The sequence below is a fragment of the Anguilla rostrata genome, chromosome 18, assembly GCF_018555375.3.
Source record: "Anguilla rostrata isolate EN2019 chromosome 18, ASM1855537v3, whole genome shotgun sequence".
NCBI classification, from domain to species: domain Eukaryota; kingdom Metazoa; phylum Chordata; class Actinopteri; order Anguilliformes; family Anguillidae; genus Anguilla; species Anguilla rostrata.
In genome coordinates this window covers 25,279,550-25,300,512 of record NC_057950.1, presented here as the reverse complement: position 1 = coordinate 25,300,512, position 20,963 = coordinate 25,279,550, and the positions used below count along the sequence as shown (strand labels likewise).

Genomic DNA, 20,963 nt, shown 5'->3' with positions numbered 1-20,963 from the left:
CAGGCGCAGCCTGGTTCCGGTTGTTTTCGTCTTTAAATCTCTAATAGAGGTCCCCCCCCTCCTCGTCATATTTCAGAACACCATATTCGGCAGCCTGTTGGTGTTCGACAGGGACACCACGCCCATATACCCGAAAGACGAGACTCACAACAAGTTCGTGGGACAGATGGTGACGCGGGACCCCTGGGTGAAAGAGCATTTTGACGTCACGCACTCGTTCAGGGAAGAGAAAGCCCTCTTCGGCAACGTGCGCGGGACCGTTCACGAGTACCGTGAGTTCCGAATCGCTCCCGCACGCACGCGTAACCTGAACGTCATTCCAGTATCCTATCGGGTCTTATCTTTACGTTCAATATGATTCCTCACGTTATTGCGGTTTCTTTGCCCTTCAAGGGAGTTTCTACAAGATGCCTGTCATTCCCAATGTCAATATTTCCTCAATATTCAATATTCACTGCGTCAGTATTTTATGGTTTATGGCGTTTGAATGTCTCAACCAAACTTGGGCACCGTGGAGTGTGTGTGTGAATGCATTTGGTATTTAAGGGTTTTTAGCATGAAAGTATCATACAGTTACTTTACTACTATTAATACGAGGTGTATTAATAAGGTGAACTTTGACCTTACAACAATTCGATTTGATTATGATTCTTTAAGGAATCGATTCAGAGCATCAGGAAATCCCTAATTTCACCATTATTCGATTCGATTAATATTGATTTGATTCAAACCATTTGAATAAATACACTATAAAAATACTCCAAATGCACAAATGGAGAAATTGACTTACTCAATATTACTGGATTATAGATAATAAAAAGCACAATACACCAATCTTTAAGTCCTCAGTACATTTATGTTCAAGAAGTGCCATATTTAAGTTCTTTAGTGAAATTGTAATTCCAAATCGATGCAGTTGAATCGGCTCAAGATCGACGCATCACGATGCACCGATGCATTTTTACACCCCTGCTCTTAACTAAAGTTGCCAAAGTCTCTACCACTCTTTTTCTCTACCACTCTTTTTCCATCTGTGAATATTTTTTGGATGACTATAGATGCTTTAAAAATAAATCTCTGGGAAAAATCTGGGCATTAATGGGTTAACAAATGGTTGCTGCTTCGTGTCTGCTGGCCTTTGCGGTCTCCAGGGCTGAACCTGACCAGAGACCTTCTGGTGACGGAGAAGCGCTCCGTCCAGGTGGACTACCTGGTGAACGACACCTCCTTCCTGGGACCGGGGCAGACGGTCATGCTCCACTTCAACGTGACCATCCTGCCGGTCCACATCTCGTTCGGCAACGTCACCTACCGCTTCCTGGTGTCCAGAAGATCTGCCGCCTTTTCACGGGTAACAGTGCCAAGTCTTACTGCCGCCACAAAGTCATAGAGCTTTCTTTGGCAAGTAAAAAGAAGTCAAAGGGGTTTTGATACCAGTTTTACTCAATAAAATGCGAGGGGTTGTATCAGCTCTTTGGTTTCCTGCTCAGGGTAGTGTAAGGGGAGATTTTTTGGGGTGGTGAGGGCCAATGTGAGACCTTTTCATGGGGCCCCTAATCCCTGGTGGCCCCCCTGTTCCCTCCATGTGGACTCCAGTCAGCAGACACCCTGTCAAACCATGTGACCCACTCAACACACCCCATCACACCATGTGATCCACTCAACAAACCCAATCAGACCATGTGACCTACTCAACACACCCCATCAGACCATGTGACCCACACAACACATCCCATCACACCACGTGACCTAATGATACAGCCCCATCATACCATGTGACCTACTCAACACACCCCATCAGACAATGTGACCCACTCAACACACCCCATCAGACAATGTGACCCACTCAACACACCCCATCACACCATGTGACCCACTCAACACACCCCATCAGACCATGTGACCCACTCAACACGCCCCATCACACCATGTGATCCACTCAACACACCCCATCGCACCATGTGACCCACTCAGCACATCCAATCAGACCATGTGACCCAGACGGAAGCGTGTCCTCACCTCCCGCCGGTCTGCCCGCGTTCCGCAGGTGGGCCAGGTGTGCGTGGAGGACTGCCCGCAGTTCCAGGGCATCAACCTGACGTACAGCCTGGCGCCGGCGGAGCGGAACCTGTCGGCGGGGGCGCGGGCGTGCCACGCGGCGGTGGCGGTGGAGCAGAGCCGCTCCCAGGTGCTGGGCTTCCTGTTCCTGAACAGCACCGAGCCGCTGCGGCGGCCCGAGTGCCAGGACCTGCTGTACGTGGTGACGGCGCAGGAGAGGCGCACCCTCCTGCAGGCCCAGACGCAGCTGCTCGTCCTCTTCCACTCCGAGCGTAAGGCAACGTCCCGTCCTGTACCTTCCCGTCCTGTCCCCATTCCGTCCTGTCCTGTCCCTGTCCCGTACCCTCCCGTTCCGTCCTGTCCCTGTCCCAGCTCGTCCTGTACCGTCCCCGTCCCAGTCCTGTCCCATCCTGTCCCGTCCCATCCTGTCCTGTCCCTGTCCTGCCCCGACCCGTCCCGTCCTGTCCCGTACCCTCCCGTTCCGTCCTGTCCTGTCCCTGTCCCAGCTCGTCCCGTACCGTCCCCGTCCTGTCCTGTCCCATCCTGTACCGTCCCCATCCTGTCCTGTACCACCATCTCGTGCCCACGTCTCTCAGATCACATGACCGCCCAGCCCTCTCTGGAGATCGTTCGGTCATCCTGAAAGTCAATGTTTAATTTCTGCTTCTGCCAAAAGGCATTTTTCAGCAAACTGAGAAACCTGTTTCATTACACTTTAATCTAAGTGTTTAAAATCCCCGTAGATTAGTTGCAGTTCAGTCACTGCCACTTTCTAGAGCAGGGGTTGCCAGGTATGGTCCTGGGGAGCCGCAGGGTCTGCTGGTTTTTGTTTTCACCTCAAATACATCAACCACTTACACCAAAGAAACCAGGTGTGGTGAGTTAACTGTGTAATCACCCACCTTAATAGATCAATCGAGTAAAAACAAAAAGCAGCAGCCCCTGCGGCTCTCCAGGACCTGGGTTGGCCATCACTGTTCTAGCGCTTTAGAACGTCTTCATTTTAATCGTGTAAAGTGGGATCACAGCAGGACCCGCCTGTCAGGTGCCAAACCGCACTGCTCTGGCTCTTTAGCGGTCGCGTTGCGGTCGGAGTGCGTTCTGCGCGGGCGCACTGCAGCTGAGGTGTCTGTGTCTGTGTGTGTGTGTGTGTGACGCAGCGGACAAGGAGGACCCGGAGGAGCGCGTTCCGCAGTACTGCGCCGAGTGGAAGGAGCGCAGGAAGTGCGAGGCAGCCGCGGGCCTGGGCACGCCCACCGGCCGCTGCCAGTGGAGACAGGGCACCGAAACAGGTTCGAAACCCCCCTGCGCACTTCCAAAACAAACCTCATACCCTCTGTGGACCTCCGGGCACACATTCCCCACAGCCCCCCGTGGCTTGTTGGGACACCCCTGTGGGTAACAGTGCTCCATGGTGTCATAACTAAGACTAAAAACACTTTTGTTGCCCTGGCGATCAGCCTGGTTGCACCATTCTATTAGGTAATTTCACACCATTAAGGAGGATCAGACAATCACACTTGGGCACAATATACATCCACCCAATCAGTGGTGATTTGATTCAGACTGTATTCACTAATCACTGTACATGAGGAGTTTATACTGTCTAGAGCAATCTCAGTCCCCACTAACTACATACAGTGATACACAACTATTCATGCTTATAATTTTATACTGAAAATTGCAATTTCTATATTGTATAATATTAAACTTTAAACTTTTACTTTTAATGTGTATGTTTTTATGACTTAGTTTTTTGACTTTGTGACATACTCATATTTTGTGCATATGTTTGTTACCCCTAAGGAATATCCAGGAACTACTCCACCTGTTCCCCAGACCTCAGGACGTGCCCAGACGGTCACTGTGATGTCATCGAAAACAAAGACCCAGGAATATGCCCTCAGGACTGCACTCGTGAGAACCTCACCTTCTATTCCAAAGACCGAAATGTTTTTATCATGGTTTCTGTGAACAGCTGCAAACTCAGTACACTTAATAGGCCTAGAGTATGAGTCAAAGTGCTAGGAAAGTTTATTTCAACTGAAGACATTAATGATGGAACCAGCATTTTTGTAATGAATGCAGTGAATTCATTTTTTAACCCTCCTGTTGAAATTTCATGAATTTGACCCCAATTGACCCCAATTGTTTAAACCAAACTTATTGTCATAGAAGAGCTTTGACACTTTGCCTGTCGCCTTCTTAATGTCCGCCAAATAACAAGCATTTCACCTCTAAATATTAAACATCTGTGAGAAACTTCTCATTTTAGAGCCTGAAGTAAGTGAACATTTGAAACCTGTATTGGAAAATACAGCCTGAATCACCCAGAAAAAATATTAATGATAAAATAATTAAAAAGGTTTTATATTTTTTTGGATTTTATACAGCTACAGAGCTTGGGGTCAAAATGACCCCACACAACACCTTTGTATACAAAGTTGGTTCTGGACTTTTGAAAACATTGCATTATGTTTATTGCATGCTTACTGTTTAATTTACTATTAAAATAAAGTTAAATAAATAAAGTTGGCTTTTAAGAGGCATCAGGCACTGAATGGAGTCAAATTGGCCCCAAACATACATAGTAATATAAGGGTTAAAACAGTGTTACCTGTAGTCCCAGTCTTAGTCCCAGAGTCTTAGTGATGTGCTTTCAGCAGTGGTTTCTCAGGAGACTCTAATATGCTCCTCTCTGATTGGTCCTTCCTCGTAGTGGTTCCCATCGTTGGCGGGCATGAGCAAGGCCTGTCTGGGATAAGAGCTGGACACGGGACCTGCTCCTGCGACAGTGACCGCTGCACCTGCGAAAAGACCGACATCGAAGGTGAGCGACCTTTGACCTTCGCTTGTTGGGTCTCTGAGCCGTCGCCCCCAGGTGGCGCTCTAGTCCCTGCCTGGAATGGGGTCCTGACTGGCAGTGCCAGCTGCGGCCTGGGGTTCAGTGGGTAGGGGAACTGCCCACAGCGTCATCCAGGCAGGGAGGGTGACGTCTTTGAACAACGATATTCAAGACATCATCAATCAATTCAAAGAGCCCTTTGCCTTAACCCTACGTGGATCAATTTCTCTTCTTTCTGAAACATAACACACTTTAAGCTATAAAGTAACCAAATCTGCTTTAGTACTCCGCTCAAAATGTCAAAATGAGTCCTGATCGTATCGCTTACAGTGCTCTGTCTGTCTGTCTGTCTGTCTGTTGCAGAGCCGCTGTGCGACGACATGTGCAAGACCATCATCGCCACGGCGGTCCTGCTGTCCTTCATCGTGTCCGTGCTTCTGTCCTCCTACTTCATCCACCGCTACCACAAGAGCAGCCCCAAGCCGCCCATCGCCTCCGCCGAGATGACCTTCCGCCGCCCCGCCCAGTCCTACCCCATCAGCTACTCCGCCAACAACGTCCGCAGGCCCTCGCTGGACTCCATGGAGAACCAAGTGGCCATCGACACCTTCAAAATACCTGTAAGACACCTCCGGGCCCCGCCCTCTAATGTACAATTGTACAACTACAATTCTGCATTGTACACACGGTAATGGCTTAAAACCTTTTCTTTAAAACAGGAGGATCCAAAGTGGGAATTTCCAAGAAAGAACCTGGTACTTGGGAAAACCCTGGGAGAAGGCGAGTTCGGGAAGGTCGTCAAGGCGACGGCGTTCCGACTGAAAGGGAAGGCGGGGTACACCACCGTCGCCGTGAAAATGCTCAAAGGTACAGACGGGGAGGCCCCCAATATCTGTCTCTAACTGGAACCTGATTGGACAAAGGCCTGTGTCACAGTCAGCTCTCCGCCCCCTCTTCTCTCCCGAACAGAAAACGCCTCTCACAGCGAGCTTCGCGACCTCTTGTCGGAGTTCACCCTGCTCAAGCAAGTCAACCACCCGCACGTCATTAAGATGTACGGGGCCTGCAGCCAAGACGGTAAGATGGGGGAGGTGTCTTCATTATCTCTTAAGGCGATAGAGTATGATTACCCAGTCACCACCGCAAGTTATTAACACGCCTCATAAATGGGGGTTTAAGATACATATGGACACTCATTAGACCTTTTATTGTGGCAATTTCCCAGGCAGATATTGGAAAAGCCATAAAGGACGGTGAAAGTCATTCGCCGTCATCCTACCACTTAATGCCTTCTTACCATACTGTACTTGCTGTAGCAGATGACCCCCTCACATTAAGTTCCCTCTGAGTGCTATGGTATAACCGTAGAATACCGGATGGTGGTGCATATTGTGCTTACAGCACAGCAGTGTACTGTATCCCACACCCAGACTCAGAGCCTGTAGTGTGTGGCGCTGCTTCTGTGTCTATTACAGCTTATGGAAGGCAGGTATGTAAAAAGGTTTCAGTTTTTACTCACGACCGTGTCCGCACTAGACGTCCGCACGTTTAGTGTCAGAAAGCAGGCCTCCACACCCTGAACCCCACAGGAGCCTGGTTATGAAGCTCTGTGCTGGTATTACAAGAGTGATTTTGTAGCCATAAGGTGAAAAGTGCCTGTGGATGTTCCCAGTGTGTTACCTGTGACTGTGGATTTATACAGTTCTGTTACATGTGACTGTGAATGCACACAGTGTGTTACATGTGACTGTGAATGCACACAGTGTTTTACATGTGACTGTGAATGCACACCGTGTGTTACATGTGACTGTGAATGCAGTGTTTTACATGTGACTGTGAATGCACAGTGTGTTACATGTGACTGTGAATGCACACAGTGTTTTACATGTGACTGTGAATGCACACCGTGTGTTACATGTGACTGTGAATGCAGTGTTTTACATGTGACTGTGAATGCACAGTGTGTTACATGTGACTGTGAATGCACACCGTGTGTTACATGTGACTGTGAATGCAGTGTTTTACATGTGACTGTGAATGCACACAGTGTGTTACATGTGACTGTGAATGCACACAGTGTTTTACATGTGACTGTGAATGCACAGTGTGTTACATGTGACTGTGAATGCACACAGTGTGTTACATGTGACTGTGAATGCACACAGTGTGTTACATGTGACTGTGAATGCACACAGTGTTTTACATGTGACTGTGAATGCACAGTGTGTTACATGTGTCTGTGAATGCACACAGTGTTTTACATGTGAATGTGAATGCACGTAGTGTGCTACATGTGACTGCACTAGTGAGTGCTGCTGCCATTTTCCTCTCCCACCAGTCTCCTGACCCTCCTGCCACTCGCGGCTGTGCGCCTCGCGTTAATTAGCTAATCGAATGGCACGCTGCCCACTGCTCCATTCCGCAGGCCCCGCCATGCCCATATATGGGCGGGAGCGGAGGCGGGCGGGCAGCTGAGCTCGCGCGGAGCGGATAAATCAAGCGTGCGCGCGCAGCGCCCTGCGTCAAGAGCGGCGCTCATCAGCCCCATCATTTCATTTCACTCGTTTACGCCGGACGAATTATTCCAGAAAACGCGAGAGTTCAGACCGATAAAACGCACTCTTCAGCTACAGCCGAGCTTCACACGCAGCCGGGTTTTAACACGGTAAAAAAAGAGAAGCGCACTCAGTCCGCTGCCCGTAACGCAGACGCGTTCGTCTGGAGGTGAATGACTCTCGGCTTCTGTGGAATTCGGTGCGCATCTTTTGTGGGAATGCTGATGATATCATTTCTGAGCTGAGTGTTGGTGCTTCACATTTCCCCAACATAGCTTTGTGAATACTGGTCCTGGAGATCAACGTGAGACACATCTGACTAATTAGAGTATCGAAAGATAATGAGATAATGGTTCATTTGCCTTTTACAGCTTATTATTATTATTATTTATTACTACAGCTTCTTTTTGCAGCTGTATTTAATTTCAACCTTTACAAAAAATAATAATGACATCATAATTCTCTAAAATATAACAGATACATGACTAACTACACTGCTATTTAAGTTCCTCCAAGCTGGTCTTGGTTAATTTCCCAGAATCCTCGGTAATGATCAGGAAACAGGAGAGCTTCCAGGAAGCTCCCTCCTCTTAGCTCACCAATGATGACCCCCCCCTTTTTAAAAGCGAAACGCGCTCTTCCTGCCAGGTCCCATGTACCTGATCGTCGAGTACGCCAAGTACGGGTCGCTGCGCAACTTCCTGCGGGAGAGCCGGAAGGTGGGCCCCAGCTACGTGGGCGGCGGCGACGGCAACCGCAACTCCAGCTACCTGGAGAACCCGGACGAGCGGGTGCTGACCATGGGCGACCTCATCTCCTTCGCCTGGCAGATCTCCCGCGGCATGCAGTACTTGGCCGAGATGAAGGTGGGGTTCTGTGTGTGAGAGGGGCAAACACGGAGAAAAGATCCGCGTGTTATAGCTGATACGCTGCGTCTATATTACACAGCAACGATCACACACAATCCCTGCATTATGAAGGCAGACCTGGGCTCTGTGTGCGAGAGGGACAAACACAGAGAAAAGAGCTTATATCTGCAACACTGTGTCTCTCTTATGCAGTGATAATCACACACAATCCCTGCAGTATGTCTCTAAAGGGAAGTAATAATCACAAATATAGAATCCTGTGGAATCTCTATCACACAGTCATGATCACACACAGAGCCCTGCTTTATATTTATACAATACAGTGAATCACTCATACAGAAGCCCATTTTAGATATCTATTACAGTGATAATCACACATCTGGAACTTTGCGTTATGTCTAGAATACAGTGTTAATCCCACACCTGGAATCCTGTGTTATGTCTCAGTTACACAGTGATAATCCAGAGGCTTGTCTATACAGTCATAATCTGTTATCAGGACACGAGGCTGTTTCTTTGTCCCTGATAACTCCAGTCACCGATGAGCGTTCTGACGGGTTATTTATTTATTTCCCACAGCTTGTTCATCGTGACCTGGCAGCGAGGAACGTGCTGGTGGCCGAGGGGAGGAAGATGAAGATTTCAGATTTCGGGCTGTCCAGGGATGTGTACGAAGAAGACTCCTACGTCAAAAGGAGCAAGGTAATAAAATTTTGCTTCTCACTACCCTGTTCAATTCGTAGTTCTATAAAGTGAAACATGCAGGACTGCAGCATTTATTTTTCCTAATGTACAATATGTAATGTGTGTGTGTTTTTTTTTAAAGCTGTTCCCTTTTTGCCCTTTTGTGTGCTAGGGTCGCATCCCGGTAAAATGGATGGCAATTGAGTCCCTGTTTGACCACATTTACACAACACAAAGCGACGTGTAAGTATCTGCTTTCTCTCTCTGTTTCCCAAATTAAGTGAATTACAGTATTCATAGTAATAACGTGGTTTAAAATAGAATGTACTACTGTTAAAGATGGCGGTGGGTGGCACTGTGGTGTAATGGTTATGGAGCTGGGCATGGTATCGATCCCAAGGCTCGGTACCGCCATTGCACCTTTCAGTGAATTTCTTTATTCAATACCCAGCTTACATGTAATGAATGTAAGCTGTTTAACTCTGGGACAGAGTGCCTAACTAAATGCTTGAAACAGTGTAATGAAAGGCCAGGTTGCTTGCGGTTTCCCTGTCTCTCATCTCCAATTTCCAAGTCTTTTTAGTTATATACTGTAGCATTGGAAGCAAAGGCTTCTGACACGATATAGCTATGTTTCACACAGCTGTAAGAATGGGAGAAAACAGTGCTCCTGTAAACGGGTAAAACAATGGGTCCTCAGATTTGACGGAGGACTGTGGTCTATGTAGAGGAGTGGCTGAGTTTGATTCAGAGGAAAAGCAGTCTATTTCAAACAGAAGCTTTTGTGCTGTAAGGTTAAAGAGTAAACAAAACAGAACCTCACCACATACACCTTCATACAACTGCTCTCTCCTTCTCTCTCTTTCCTCCAGCTGGTCTTTCGGGGTGCTTCTGTGGGAGATTGTGACCCTCGGGGGTAACCCGTACCCCGGCATCGCCCCCGAACGACTCTTCAACCTCCTCAAGACCGGCTACCGGATGGAGCGACCCGAAAACTGCACAGAAGAAATGTGTGTTCCCCCAGAGCACGTAGCATGTAGCGCGCCGTCGTCCTGACAACGTCACAGGAACAGCTCTTAGCAAATTCACGGTCACCGGCTCCTTAGTCATTCTTTGGAGTGGTGGTTCATACTGCTGAGTGGATTCAGGGCCAACTGCTGTTCATCCACTTATATTTTAGTTTCACAGAGAGATGTACATATGTATTATTTATGAAGCTGGCATGGGTGAATAGCACCTCCTGAAAATGCAGTCAGAATGTAGTCAGAGTACCAGGCTGAAGGAGGCTTTCTGTTGCAGTACTCAGGGTCACAGGTATACAGCATATGCTGTCTGGGGAACAGGGATTATGAGGTGGACGTGTTGTCAGAGGGAACCTTTCTCACCAGTGTCTGTTGTGTCTCTCAGGTACAATCTGATGCTGCGCTGCTGGAAGCAGGAGTCAGACAAACGGCCCACTTTCTCAGAGATCAGCAAGGAGCTGGAGAAGATGATGGTGAAGAGCCGAGTAAGAGCAAACACCTCCCCTGCGCACACACACACACACACACGTGCGCATGCACGCGCACACAAACTCGCACACTCACACACAAACACGCACACACGCACATACACACACACACACACACATACACACGCCCACACACGCACACGCACACACACACACTTGCATATGCATATGCACTTGCACAGAGGCACATACAAACACATGCACAATGTGTTTGTACATACATGCCTTCTATTAAAAAAACATATCTACCCATGCTATGTCATACATGGTATATTATAGTCTCCTCTCCAATCTATTCGACTGAACAGGTGTACAATAAATATGCTTTTACTCAGCATGGCACATTGTAATCTGATCGTGTGCTGCCAATTCAGGCAAACAAATATTTAGCTTTTGGGCTTTGTAATAACACAATCTAGAGACTGACTGTACAAATTTATGTTAGTGGTTTCAAATGGCAAACCTGACCAGGCTCTTTAGTCAGCCAGCTGCCTGGACTGTTTAGCTAATGTGCTAGCGAGCTCACTGGGTACAACATTAAAAAGTCCCAGGTGGATCAATTTATGTAAGATTTAAATGTGGTATTCATTCATTGCATCAATAAAGCCAAGACATACTAGACTGACTATCAACTGGCTATGGAACAGGTATGATGGTGGTCTTTGTTTTGAGAAGCTTATTTATTTTCCAAATTGAAATGCCGACAACCTGGACCTGCGCTTAAGGTAACCCTATGATGCATTAATCTGACTGTCTGCTATTTATTATATCTACCCCCCTCCACCCCTACCCTATAGGTGGCTCTGTCCAGGTGAGGGCATATTTATCTAGAGCCATCAGTCTGCAAGGGGAGGTTTCTTATATTGTAACACTTGTTTGTGCCATAGATTGTGCCATAGACTTTTTTAAGTATTATGACTAGTACTGTAGCACTCCTAGTGGCGGGAGGTTCACATTGCACTCTTCGCTCTCTTATGATGTCAGGATTACCTGGACCTGGCGGCCTCCACCCCGGCCGATTCCCTGCTGTACGACGACGCCCTCTCAGAAGAGGACACGCCCCTTGTGGACTGTAATAATGCTCCCCTCCCCCGCGCTCTTCCCTCCACTTGGATTGAGAACAAGCTCTATGGTAGAATTTCCCATGCATTTACTAGATTCTAGAGACGAGCTCACATGACCTCCCTCTTTTTGGCAATCGTGATTGGCTTTTCTATGGGGATCATGTGACAGTGATAATGGCATGCAATTCCGGAAATCGCTAACAGAACATGCCATTTTTAAATCAATCAATCAATCAATCATTAAATCAATCAAGATGTTGATTAAATGGATCTGAGAGATAATGGTTGTGGGGTTTAATTTGGACCAGGTTCAGATGTAAACTAGGTTTCCAGTTAAATTCTCATTGTTAAGACGGCCAGCTTATGGAATGTCAAAGATTTCAGCCAGGTGAAAAGTTCATATGTTCCAACATTCCAGTAAAAAGACAAATTTTTTGACAGCAGTGACTGCGAAAAAATTTCTCTTTCATTTTAGCGAAGGCAAATTCCGAAACAAGTTTACATTTGCAACAGGTCCTAGTTCTGTAAATCGTGAGTGATTTGGTGCTGGTGGAAGGAGGATTTTGTTTAAAATGTGAAAGATTCAGTGTTGATTTTGGCAAAACTATGTCTGTATCTTGCTGATGAGGGGAACGGTAAGGCTGTGGAATTAAACCCAGGCTTTGAGAACAGGCTGCACATGTGACCTGTATGAGCACATACATAATACTGTCCCATGGCCACATTCTGATATCCCCACACACTGGATGAGTTTACCCTGGCCTTAGCTTATATAGTACCTTCCAACAAAGTGAATGCTGTCTTACTTTGAGCTGGAGATTATGTTCAACAATTAATTATTATTAATATTACTAATGAACATAGAATATGGTAAATGCAGAGAAGAGTCAGTTTGACCTGGAATTCCCATGTGTCATACTGAATGTAAACATTTGCCAGAAGGCCCAGAATGCTTAATGTATTTACATTGGAATTTATTGACAAGGTATTTGTATCAATGACAACAACAGAACAATATACCAAACTAATATATTTGTAAAATACATAATTTATCTGATTGATAGCTGTCACCATACATTTTGATTCCATTAATAAGAGAACCAGTGACATAGAGCGATCCCATGGGCTAGTCTCTAGCCAGAGCAGGGACCTGCACTGTAGTCTTGCTTCGTAGCCTAAACAGACAGGATGGGTATGGGGGGGGGGGGTATGTGGGGGTTGGCTCTGAGACACACCAAAGCCAGGGTTTCCTTCACAAGCCTAACCGTGTGCGTCTGCCTTGTGGTTCCTCAGTGCAGAAAAAATTATCTGTTCTCGTTTTTAGGCATGTCTTACCCGAACTGGCCTGAGAAGAGTCCGGTACTGCTCACCAGACTGGATGGCACTAACCCAGTCTTTACAAGATATGCCAATGATAGTGTTTATGCAAACTGGATGATTCCGCCTTCTACGGCAAAACTTATGGACAAGTTTGATAGCTAAAAACAAATCTTTAAAAAAAAGAAAAAAGAAAAAAAACAAAGAAATCTCAAAGTGTGTAGATGTGTATATTTATATATAAATGTGTATATATATAAACAGTGTGAAGCTAAAGTGGGTTCCCTTTCATTTCTGTAGCACGGGTATTTGAATAGAGGGCCACTGGGTGAAAGTGCGCTATCTCTGCCGTGAAACGGCTTCATTACAAGAGCCACGGATCTTTTCAGGGGGCTTTTCGGCATGTTGGTGCCTAACTTCACGCCAAGCTGCGTGTTTGCATGACCGTTTCAAAGTGGCTTGCCAGTGTTTTTTTCTGCCGCCTGCGACGCTACCACGGTAACCGCGCGAGTTCTTACCGCTGGGCCGAGAGGAGAACCGCAGTGCCGCCCCAGGAATTAAAGGGGACCTCTTTATCGTCGTCCGCCGAGTTCGTTCGGTTCGTTCGAGCACACCCGGAAGGGACAGCGGTGTCCGCGGACAGACTGGCAGTTTCTAGACGGAAGGATGACGTTATTTTACGATGCAAGTAACGATTTTTGTGCTTCTTCTGTTTTAAACGTCTGTCACCTTCCCGAGAGTAGACCTGTATTTGCAAAAAAAAACTGAGAGAAAACATCTAATTATTTATGTAAGTGGAATATAGGTTCTCTTCATGCCACAGCTATCAAAGTATCTGTTATGCTAGGGACATGAAACATGTAGTGTACCGTATGGCCACACCCAGTGCTGTCCTGGGACCCAATCCTTTAGGATCCTACTCCATGTCACGACCTCCTTTGTGAAACTGAGGTGATTAATCAAAATGATTATATTCAACAAATGAGTGTAATTTGTAAAAACATGATTAAGTTGCAATCAATAAAAACACTGAAAGACGCATCGCCCTTGGTTTAAGTTTGTAATAAAAGCGACCAAATACTGACTTTGTTTCTCTCTTTCCAGTTACTGCCAATAAACACATTTGTTGAATTGTGCTGCACACGGTGTTCAGGATACAGGAAGTGATAATGTGAAAAGTTTTGATTTAACAGATGACATTCAATAGAATCTGGAAAGAAAGGTAACCAGCCAAATTTCTAAATATTCTGAGCGTTCGTAATTCTGTCTATTATAGTTAAATAATGCAACCAGCTTTGTTAACATTTTAGAAATACGCATCATTCGCATGGATATGAAACGTGTTTGTTCGGCTAGGCTTCAAGGAATATGTTTGAAATAACCAATCTAAATATGTGCATTAATACAAATAGAAAAGGTTTATATTATCAAAATGGATATGCACCTCAGCTGCATCAGAAAGATCATTCTCAGGATCCTCAGCAAGGGACTTTTTCATCCTTTCCTGATACGCTTTTGAGGCGTGGTGTGTAGACACATCATACAGTAAATTACGAAAAAATGCCAAACAGCATCAGGTTTCTTTGGAAAAAAAAATAAAAGAGAACACGATCTGATCAAGGGGAATGTACATCGTACTTACAATTCTCCCAAGACACCAAATTCAGCAGGCTCAAACAAACTACGCAAATACGCTGAAGAGCAGCAGCATCTGTGTACCAGACACGCAATGCAGAAATGTGAAGAATTTCAAACAAGAGCCACAGTATTGTTGTCCTATGGCGTGACAGTGCTTTCCCACACACCGCTTTTCAGAACTGTACTATACCATTTGTGGCTCAATTTATACAGGAGTAAAAAACCATATTGGGATATACATGCAGCCCTTATGAGTGATGCAGAAACATATCAAATGTGAGATTATAACACTGGCAACATGTATGTGACACACTAAAATGAAAGATTATTATGATAAAACGAATCAATGAATGGGTAAATGGGTATAAGTATTATATACAAATATTTATCTAGGTTTACTAGCGATATATCTTTGTATCACTGTTAGCATAGATCATTTGGAAAAAAAAAAAATACTGCATACTCACTTGCATGTATAGCACTCTTTTGACAATTATATTTTTTACTAGGTTTTCTGAGAAAATGTTTTAATCCACAGAAACACACCCCAGTGAACTGGTGAGCATATTTTGGCTGAAATTAAACCACTTATAGTGCAGTACTGTTGTGAAAAGTGGTGTGTGTGTGTTTGTGTGTGCTGCAAAGCTCTGTTGTGATATAGGTCAGAATCGTCTCTGGCTGTGCTCTGTGTGGTTACCTGAACCATGGAACTACACAATATTACAGACTGAACCGCAACATCTATAACATTAACCAAAACTCTGACAACACAGCGAAGACTGAACCTCATCAACATTTATCACAGGGTCAACATTTATGCCAAACTGCAGTTATAAAACTTAATTACAACTTGAACAGCTACTCTTAACCTGTGCTACAAGGACCAGCTGATCAGGTCCTAATTTAGTTACATGGTCATAAACTCCTCTATGTAGACTGCAATTGACCAACAAATACTGATCTGCAACATCAATATTAATCACAAGTTCAACTATATGAAGTAGTTCAGCATTAAAGTCTTTTAACACAGTATCAACAGGAACATCACTAACAAAGCCTGAAACCCAAGGCATTACACATATCACAACAGGTCTGTTATTATTGTGCAACTTTGGTGTTTCTTGAGATAGATTCTGTTTTGAGAAGCCAGAGAATAAATCTTGAGAAGAACAGTTGAGCAATGTTCACCCAATTTCACTAAAAAGCTCCTCCTCCAAATCTGCAATACACTCAAAGAAAGAATGCAAGCAGTTTTTTTGTTTAACTTACCAACCAAACGAAAATGTTAGCCTAGTCACCCAACAACCACCAGCAATGTCTAACATTTGAACGCGTCTCAGTTCATAGCTAGGCCTACTCTAAGAATTCCCAGAGAACTTGAGTAAAAAGACATTTGGCACAGTGTTGTTCTTCTCGTTTAATGAATGAGAAAATCTAATGTGTTTTGTGTGGCGCCATTAATGGAATAGGATATCTGTCCTTTGTAAGTGGAAGTATTTGGGTTACTGTTCATTAGGCACTGTTATGCTGTTTAATAGTTGACGCTCAAAGGAATAGTGTTGTTCTGCTCTCTCACACATCCTTTTAATCAGAAAGATGTTTAAGATTGCTGGTGAGATTGCTGTTTATTTGGTTTTAAATTAATAAGCGTTAACCTGGTTGGGACTTCAATTTGACGAAAACTGAAGTCATAGTAAGATATTTGTGGTATCCCAACATTTCTGACTTTGGTCAGCTCATTTAGTCAGAGGAATTTGACGTTTACACACTTAAAGTATACATGGTATATTTATGTTTACTTGCAATGTTTGCAATACTGCTAAGGCAAATGCCCAAGTCTCACATATTAACTAGAGAAGGCACTTTGATTTTAGGAAGTACACAACCACTTTCAAGACACATGGAAGCTGAAGAACTAATTTAGCATTAACTCACAAGAAAGAAAGGAAATAAAGAGTTTTTGACTAACCCGCTTTTATTGTGACACTACAACAAGACGTCATGGGCCATTTAAGTGTCTGTACCTAAAAATTCAGCTCAACTTCATCATGGCCAGTGAGCAGTGAATCAGGGCAGGGAAAATATACTCACTATCATCAACCCATAGGCCAGACTGAATGTGGCTTTCTGCAAAAGCTGAGGGGTTATGCCAGGGATGCACAGACCTCTCCCACAATCCTATGCAGCAGCCTGGAGGACCCAATGCTGGCCAGCTCCATGAGTGGCACCACTGATGTTCTCTTACCCTTCGTCAACATGCCCCAGCTTTGTGCAGCCTGCCCTCTGCTGGCTGGAGTGTAGGCCCAGCGGCTCCTCAAATAGCTACAACACAGTATCGGTGAAAACCTGGCAGGCCAGACTGGTAGAATGGGGTGAGCCTAGTCAGGCCAGCCTTCTCCAGCCAGCTGAACCAGAAACTGCATATCATAGTCCAAGCGCCCCGCCTTACTCCAGAACACTCGGGCAGCATCCAGCCAGCCAGCTCAGTTCACAGTGGTAGAGAAGCCATTGAGCAGTTTACACTAAAATCCTAATCAGGCAATGCCCACAAGCCACCCCTGTTCATGAGGAAGGAAAGACAGGAAGGAAGAAAGATTTTTGCAATTAATATCATATCATTACATTTAGAAAATGATATTTATATGAAATATTTTCCCACAAGGTTTAAGATCTGCAGGATTAATGATGGTCAGATTTCTGTTCTTGTCCTCAGATATTGATTAACTGTACCTCATTTCCTGTAGGCTAATGTGTACATTTCACAGGAAACCAAACTATTACCAACCACTTATGAATACACTAAACATTCTGTACATATAATGAAAACTGGTAAATGGTTACAGCAATTTAATTTTTGTATTGTTTCAAGTATTATTTTGGTATATGACCCGTTTTAGGAGTGTTAGGATATTTCCATTTCCCAATGAACTTGCTTAATCGCTATTTTACCTGCATTTATTAGCATCATTGACGCTTATGGAAAGCAAACGTGAACTGATCTTGTACCGTTTTTCAGATTTCCATAGACACGTCTCAGGGAAGGCTTTAGTTCTTTCAAAGGGGACAAACATCGCCCCCGTGAGGCTAACCCCAGCAGTGCACAGCTTCCGTGCCATTCCGTTATGGCATACGTGAGGTACAGCGCAGTGTGCATTTAAACACAGTTTGTGTTGTTTTGGCTCTGTGCTCCGGCACATTGGATTTGAAATAAAACACAGGGCATGAGGATAAAGTGCAGACTGTCAGCTTTAATTTGAGGATATTGACATCAATGTTGGACCAAAATGCCCCGCCCACTGACCGACTGACCAACCAACCAACAGGCAAGTAGACAGACAGACACAGACAGACAAATTCATTTCTGGGTATTTTCTTGAATACAAGCTCTTGAAACACTTTGTTTAGCTTCTCTCCTTAATTAACAGACACTGCAACCAAAATTCAAATTTTATAATAGTTATATATGAATAACTTAAAACAAATACTGTAAAATTAAGTCTATTAAGATGAAATTTAAAATGTTTTACTTTTGTTTTAAGTTCTGAAAGCACCAAAGTTCTTATACAGCCCACAGCAAGTTGATTCGGTATTGGTCTTTTGAAGATCATGGTACTCGCTTAAAACATGGTGATTTACATTTTAAATAAACAGCAATTTCATTTAAGAAACAATTTACATAAAAAATGTTCCTTGTCTTTATCCCATAGCTTAACGGACACTTTAAAAGCAGTATGTCTCAACAGAATAAAAAAATATTTAACCTTTTCCAAAGGCAGTACTGATTGTGCTTATCATTCTCATTCAATCTTAACAAACGTGGATTCATCCTGTTCGTGGTCATATCCAGGCTTGAAAGAACCGCGCAGCATTCTGGGAAATGTTACAGTTTTTCCAGTGGGGTTGTGGAAACAGATGCTGAAGAGTGAGGTGTTCAGAGTTTGGTGTATGTTGATGTTTACAATACAGGAGAACACAAACTACATTTTTAGCAGACTATAAGCTAAAGATAAGGGCAAAGTAGACATAACAGCTTGCAAGAGTGTGGCAGTTTGGCTGCAGCTCGTCAAATCAAGTACATTATCGCTTTTAATTATTGCACAATTAGCCAATCTCATGGTAAAAAAATAATTCGATAATCTCCCAAAAAACCAGACATTATTACTTGTTGGTTAAAAGAAAAGAGATGAGACGTAAAAATCGCTTAGAAAATATTTAATGGGAAAGGGTATCGAGAAATGACCGATTTTATAAAATCATTTCTAGTGTTAAAAGGGACAAACTGTCCCACATTTACAAAACAGGAAGGAAAAAAAAAAAAAGACGTTTTTCGACCCTAAGTGTGCGTTGATGATGTAGTGTTGCGTTTCTGCAGTACCCCGGCCCGTTTGTGTGGCCAGAACATTCTGGATAAGTCCAGAGCAAAGCCTGCAGTACCGAGAGGCAGAAACCAGGTCCACTGCAGCTCGGTATTGGCTTTGGCTACAAAACAGGAAGCACTTCCCCTTCTCGTAAAAAACTACACAGAAAACAGGAAGCTCTTCCCCTTCTCGTAAAAAACTACACAGACAACAGGAAGCGCTTCCCCTTCTCGTAAAAAAAACCACACAGAAAATAGGAAGTTCTTCGCCTTCTCGTACAAAATTAGACAGAAAACAGGAAGTGCTTCCCCTTCTTGTAAAAAAACTACACAGAAAAATATCTGTCACAGCGTGTATGAAACTGTTTTGAGATCAAGCAAATGCTTTTTCATTCTGAGGGGTATAAAAATGCCCCTTTAAAAGAGATGATTCAGTTTAAAATACTTTTCTTCAGCAGCGTTGCTCTTAAAAACGACAAATCAGTCTTTTTATTCCGAGTAAAACGATTTAACTGGTACGAATGTGCAGTAAATGACTTGCAACGACCTAAAAAAGGCAGTAAATTGGGAAATGAAACGAACCGCGCATCCACAAATCGTCTAGTAAAAAATTGGTATTTTCTTTCGCCTCCCATATAAAACTATAAATACTTTTGAAACTTGGTAAATGAACTGGAGAGAATATTTGCGAGTTCTTTTTATCTGGACACGTGAGGTAATGGCTCCGCCCACGAGCTCCGCCCACTTCACAGAGGAGGGCGGGGTGAAGCTAGCGAAAGTATTTAAGGCCCGCCACGAGGAAGAACTTCTCCAGGAAGACCTCGCTGTCCAGGACGGCGATGTGGGCGGCCCTCCCGATCAAGGAGTTGGCGGTGTTGGGCAGGGCGTGCTCCACGTCATAGCGTACCAGATTGCAGTCCCCGTTCTGCAGAACCGGCAAAAGAAGGTTCTGGATCATTTCTGTGTACACTGGACCTGAGAGAGAGAGAGAGAACAGAGAGGGAGAGAGGAAACAAAGGGAAGATTGGCAAAGATAGAAAAAAGCAAATGGAGAGGTAATGTTACAGTGTTCAGCTGCCTGAGTGGACTGTGTGTAAGGTGTGATGTGGATTTGAGAATGCTCAAATCTCAGTGCATACTCAGTGCAGTATGAATGGACTGTGTGTAAGATGTGATGTGTTGTGAGCACGCTCAGTGCAGTATGAATGGTAATCTGATGTGAGCGCGCTCAGTGCAGTATGAATGGTAATCTGATTGGAGCGCGCTCAGTGCAGTATGAATGGGAATCCGATTGGAGCGCGCTCAGTGCAGTATGAATGGGAATCTGATTTGAGTGCGCTCAGTGCAGTATGAATGGTAATCTGATGTGAGCGCGCTCAGTGCAGTATGAATGGTAATCTGACTGGAGCGCGCTCAGTGCAGTATGAATGGTAATCTGACTGGAGCGCGCTCAGTGCAGCATGAATGGTAATCTGATGTGAGCGCGCTCAGTGCAGTATGAATGGACTGTGTGTAAGATGTTATGCATTGTGAGCGCGCTCAGTGCAGTATGAATGGTAATCTGATGTGAGCACGCTCAGGGCAGTATGAATGGTACTCTGATGTGAGCGCGCTCAGTGCAGTATGAATGGTAATCTGATGTGAGCACGCTCAGTGCAGTATGAATGGTAATCTGATGTGAGCATGCTCAGGGCAGTATGAATGGTAATCTGATGTGAGCACGCTCAGTGCAGTATGAATGGTAATCTGATGTGAGCATGCTCAGGGCAGTATGAATGGTAATCTGATGTGAGCACGCTCAGTGCAGTATGAATGGTACTCTGATGTGAGCGCGCTCAGTTCTGGCTCCTCACCGGACTGCCGGTCCTTCAGGGCTGGTTTGCACATCTCGATGCGAGCGGAGTGATAGGGAACGTAGCGATCCTGCAGGGAGCTCACCAGCACCACATTCCTAAAGTACTGCAGACCTGAGAAACAGCACAGCGTGCACACACACGCACACACACGCACACACACACGCATACACACACACACACGCATACGCATACGCATACACACACACACAC

General features: G+C 44.8%; 2 protein-coding genes across 3 annotated transcripts in view; one reads left to right on the top strand and one right to left on the bottom strand.

Moving 5' to 3' along the window:
- Nucleotides 1–13,941, top strand: part of ret (ret proto-oncogene receptor tyrosine kinase) — a 38,631-nt gene extending 24,690 nt beyond the window's left edge. Inside the window, exons 5-20 of the mRNA XM_064317323.1 lie at nucleotides 77–272; nucleotides 1,152–1,351; nucleotides 2,048–2,330; nucleotides 3,219–3,350; nucleotides 3,865–3,975; nucleotides 4,778–4,888; nucleotides 5,267–5,523; nucleotides 5,623–5,770; nucleotides 5,873–5,980; nucleotides 8,107–8,324; nucleotides 8,907–9,029; nucleotides 9,184–9,254; nucleotides 9,884–10,021; nucleotides 10,419–10,518; nucleotides 11,506–11,653; nucleotides 12,910–13,941. Coding sequence (XP_064173393.1) covers nucleotides 77–272; nucleotides 1,152–1,351; nucleotides 2,048–2,330; nucleotides 3,219–3,350; nucleotides 3,865–3,975; nucleotides 4,778–4,888; nucleotides 5,267–5,523; nucleotides 5,623–5,770; nucleotides 5,873–5,980; nucleotides 8,107–8,324; nucleotides 8,907–9,029; nucleotides 9,184–9,254; nucleotides 9,884–10,021; nucleotides 10,419–10,518; nucleotides 11,506–11,653; nucleotides 12,910–13,067 — 2,502 coding nt within the window. The 3' untranslated portion in view covers nucleotides 13,068–13,941. The remainder of the gene's footprint in view (nucleotides 1–76; nucleotides 273–1,151; nucleotides 1,352–2,047; nucleotides 2,331–3,218; nucleotides 3,351–3,864; nucleotides 3,976–4,777; nucleotides 4,889–5,266; nucleotides 5,524–5,622; nucleotides 5,771–5,872; nucleotides 5,981–8,106; nucleotides 8,325–8,906; nucleotides 9,030–9,183; nucleotides 9,255–9,883; nucleotides 10,022–10,418; nucleotides 10,519–11,505; nucleotides 11,654–12,909) is intronic.
- A 3,827-nt stretch (nucleotides 13,942–17,768) lies between these two features.
- LOC135244460 (protein FAM135A-like) overlaps nucleotides 17,769–20,963 on the bottom strand; it is a 29,035-nt gene continuing 25,840 nt past the window's right edge. For both annotated transcript variants that reach the window (XM_064316758.1, XM_064316759.1), the window contains exons 21-22: nucleotides 20,751–20,864; nucleotides 17,769–19,872 (exon numbers count right to left, since the gene is read on the bottom strand). In XM_064316758.1, the coding sequence (XP_064172828.1) occupies nucleotides 19,667–19,872; nucleotides 20,751–20,864 (320 nt within the window). In that variant the 3' untranslated portion in view covers nucleotides 17,769–19,666. The remainder of the gene's footprint in view (nucleotides 19,873–20,750; nucleotides 20,865–20,963) is intronic.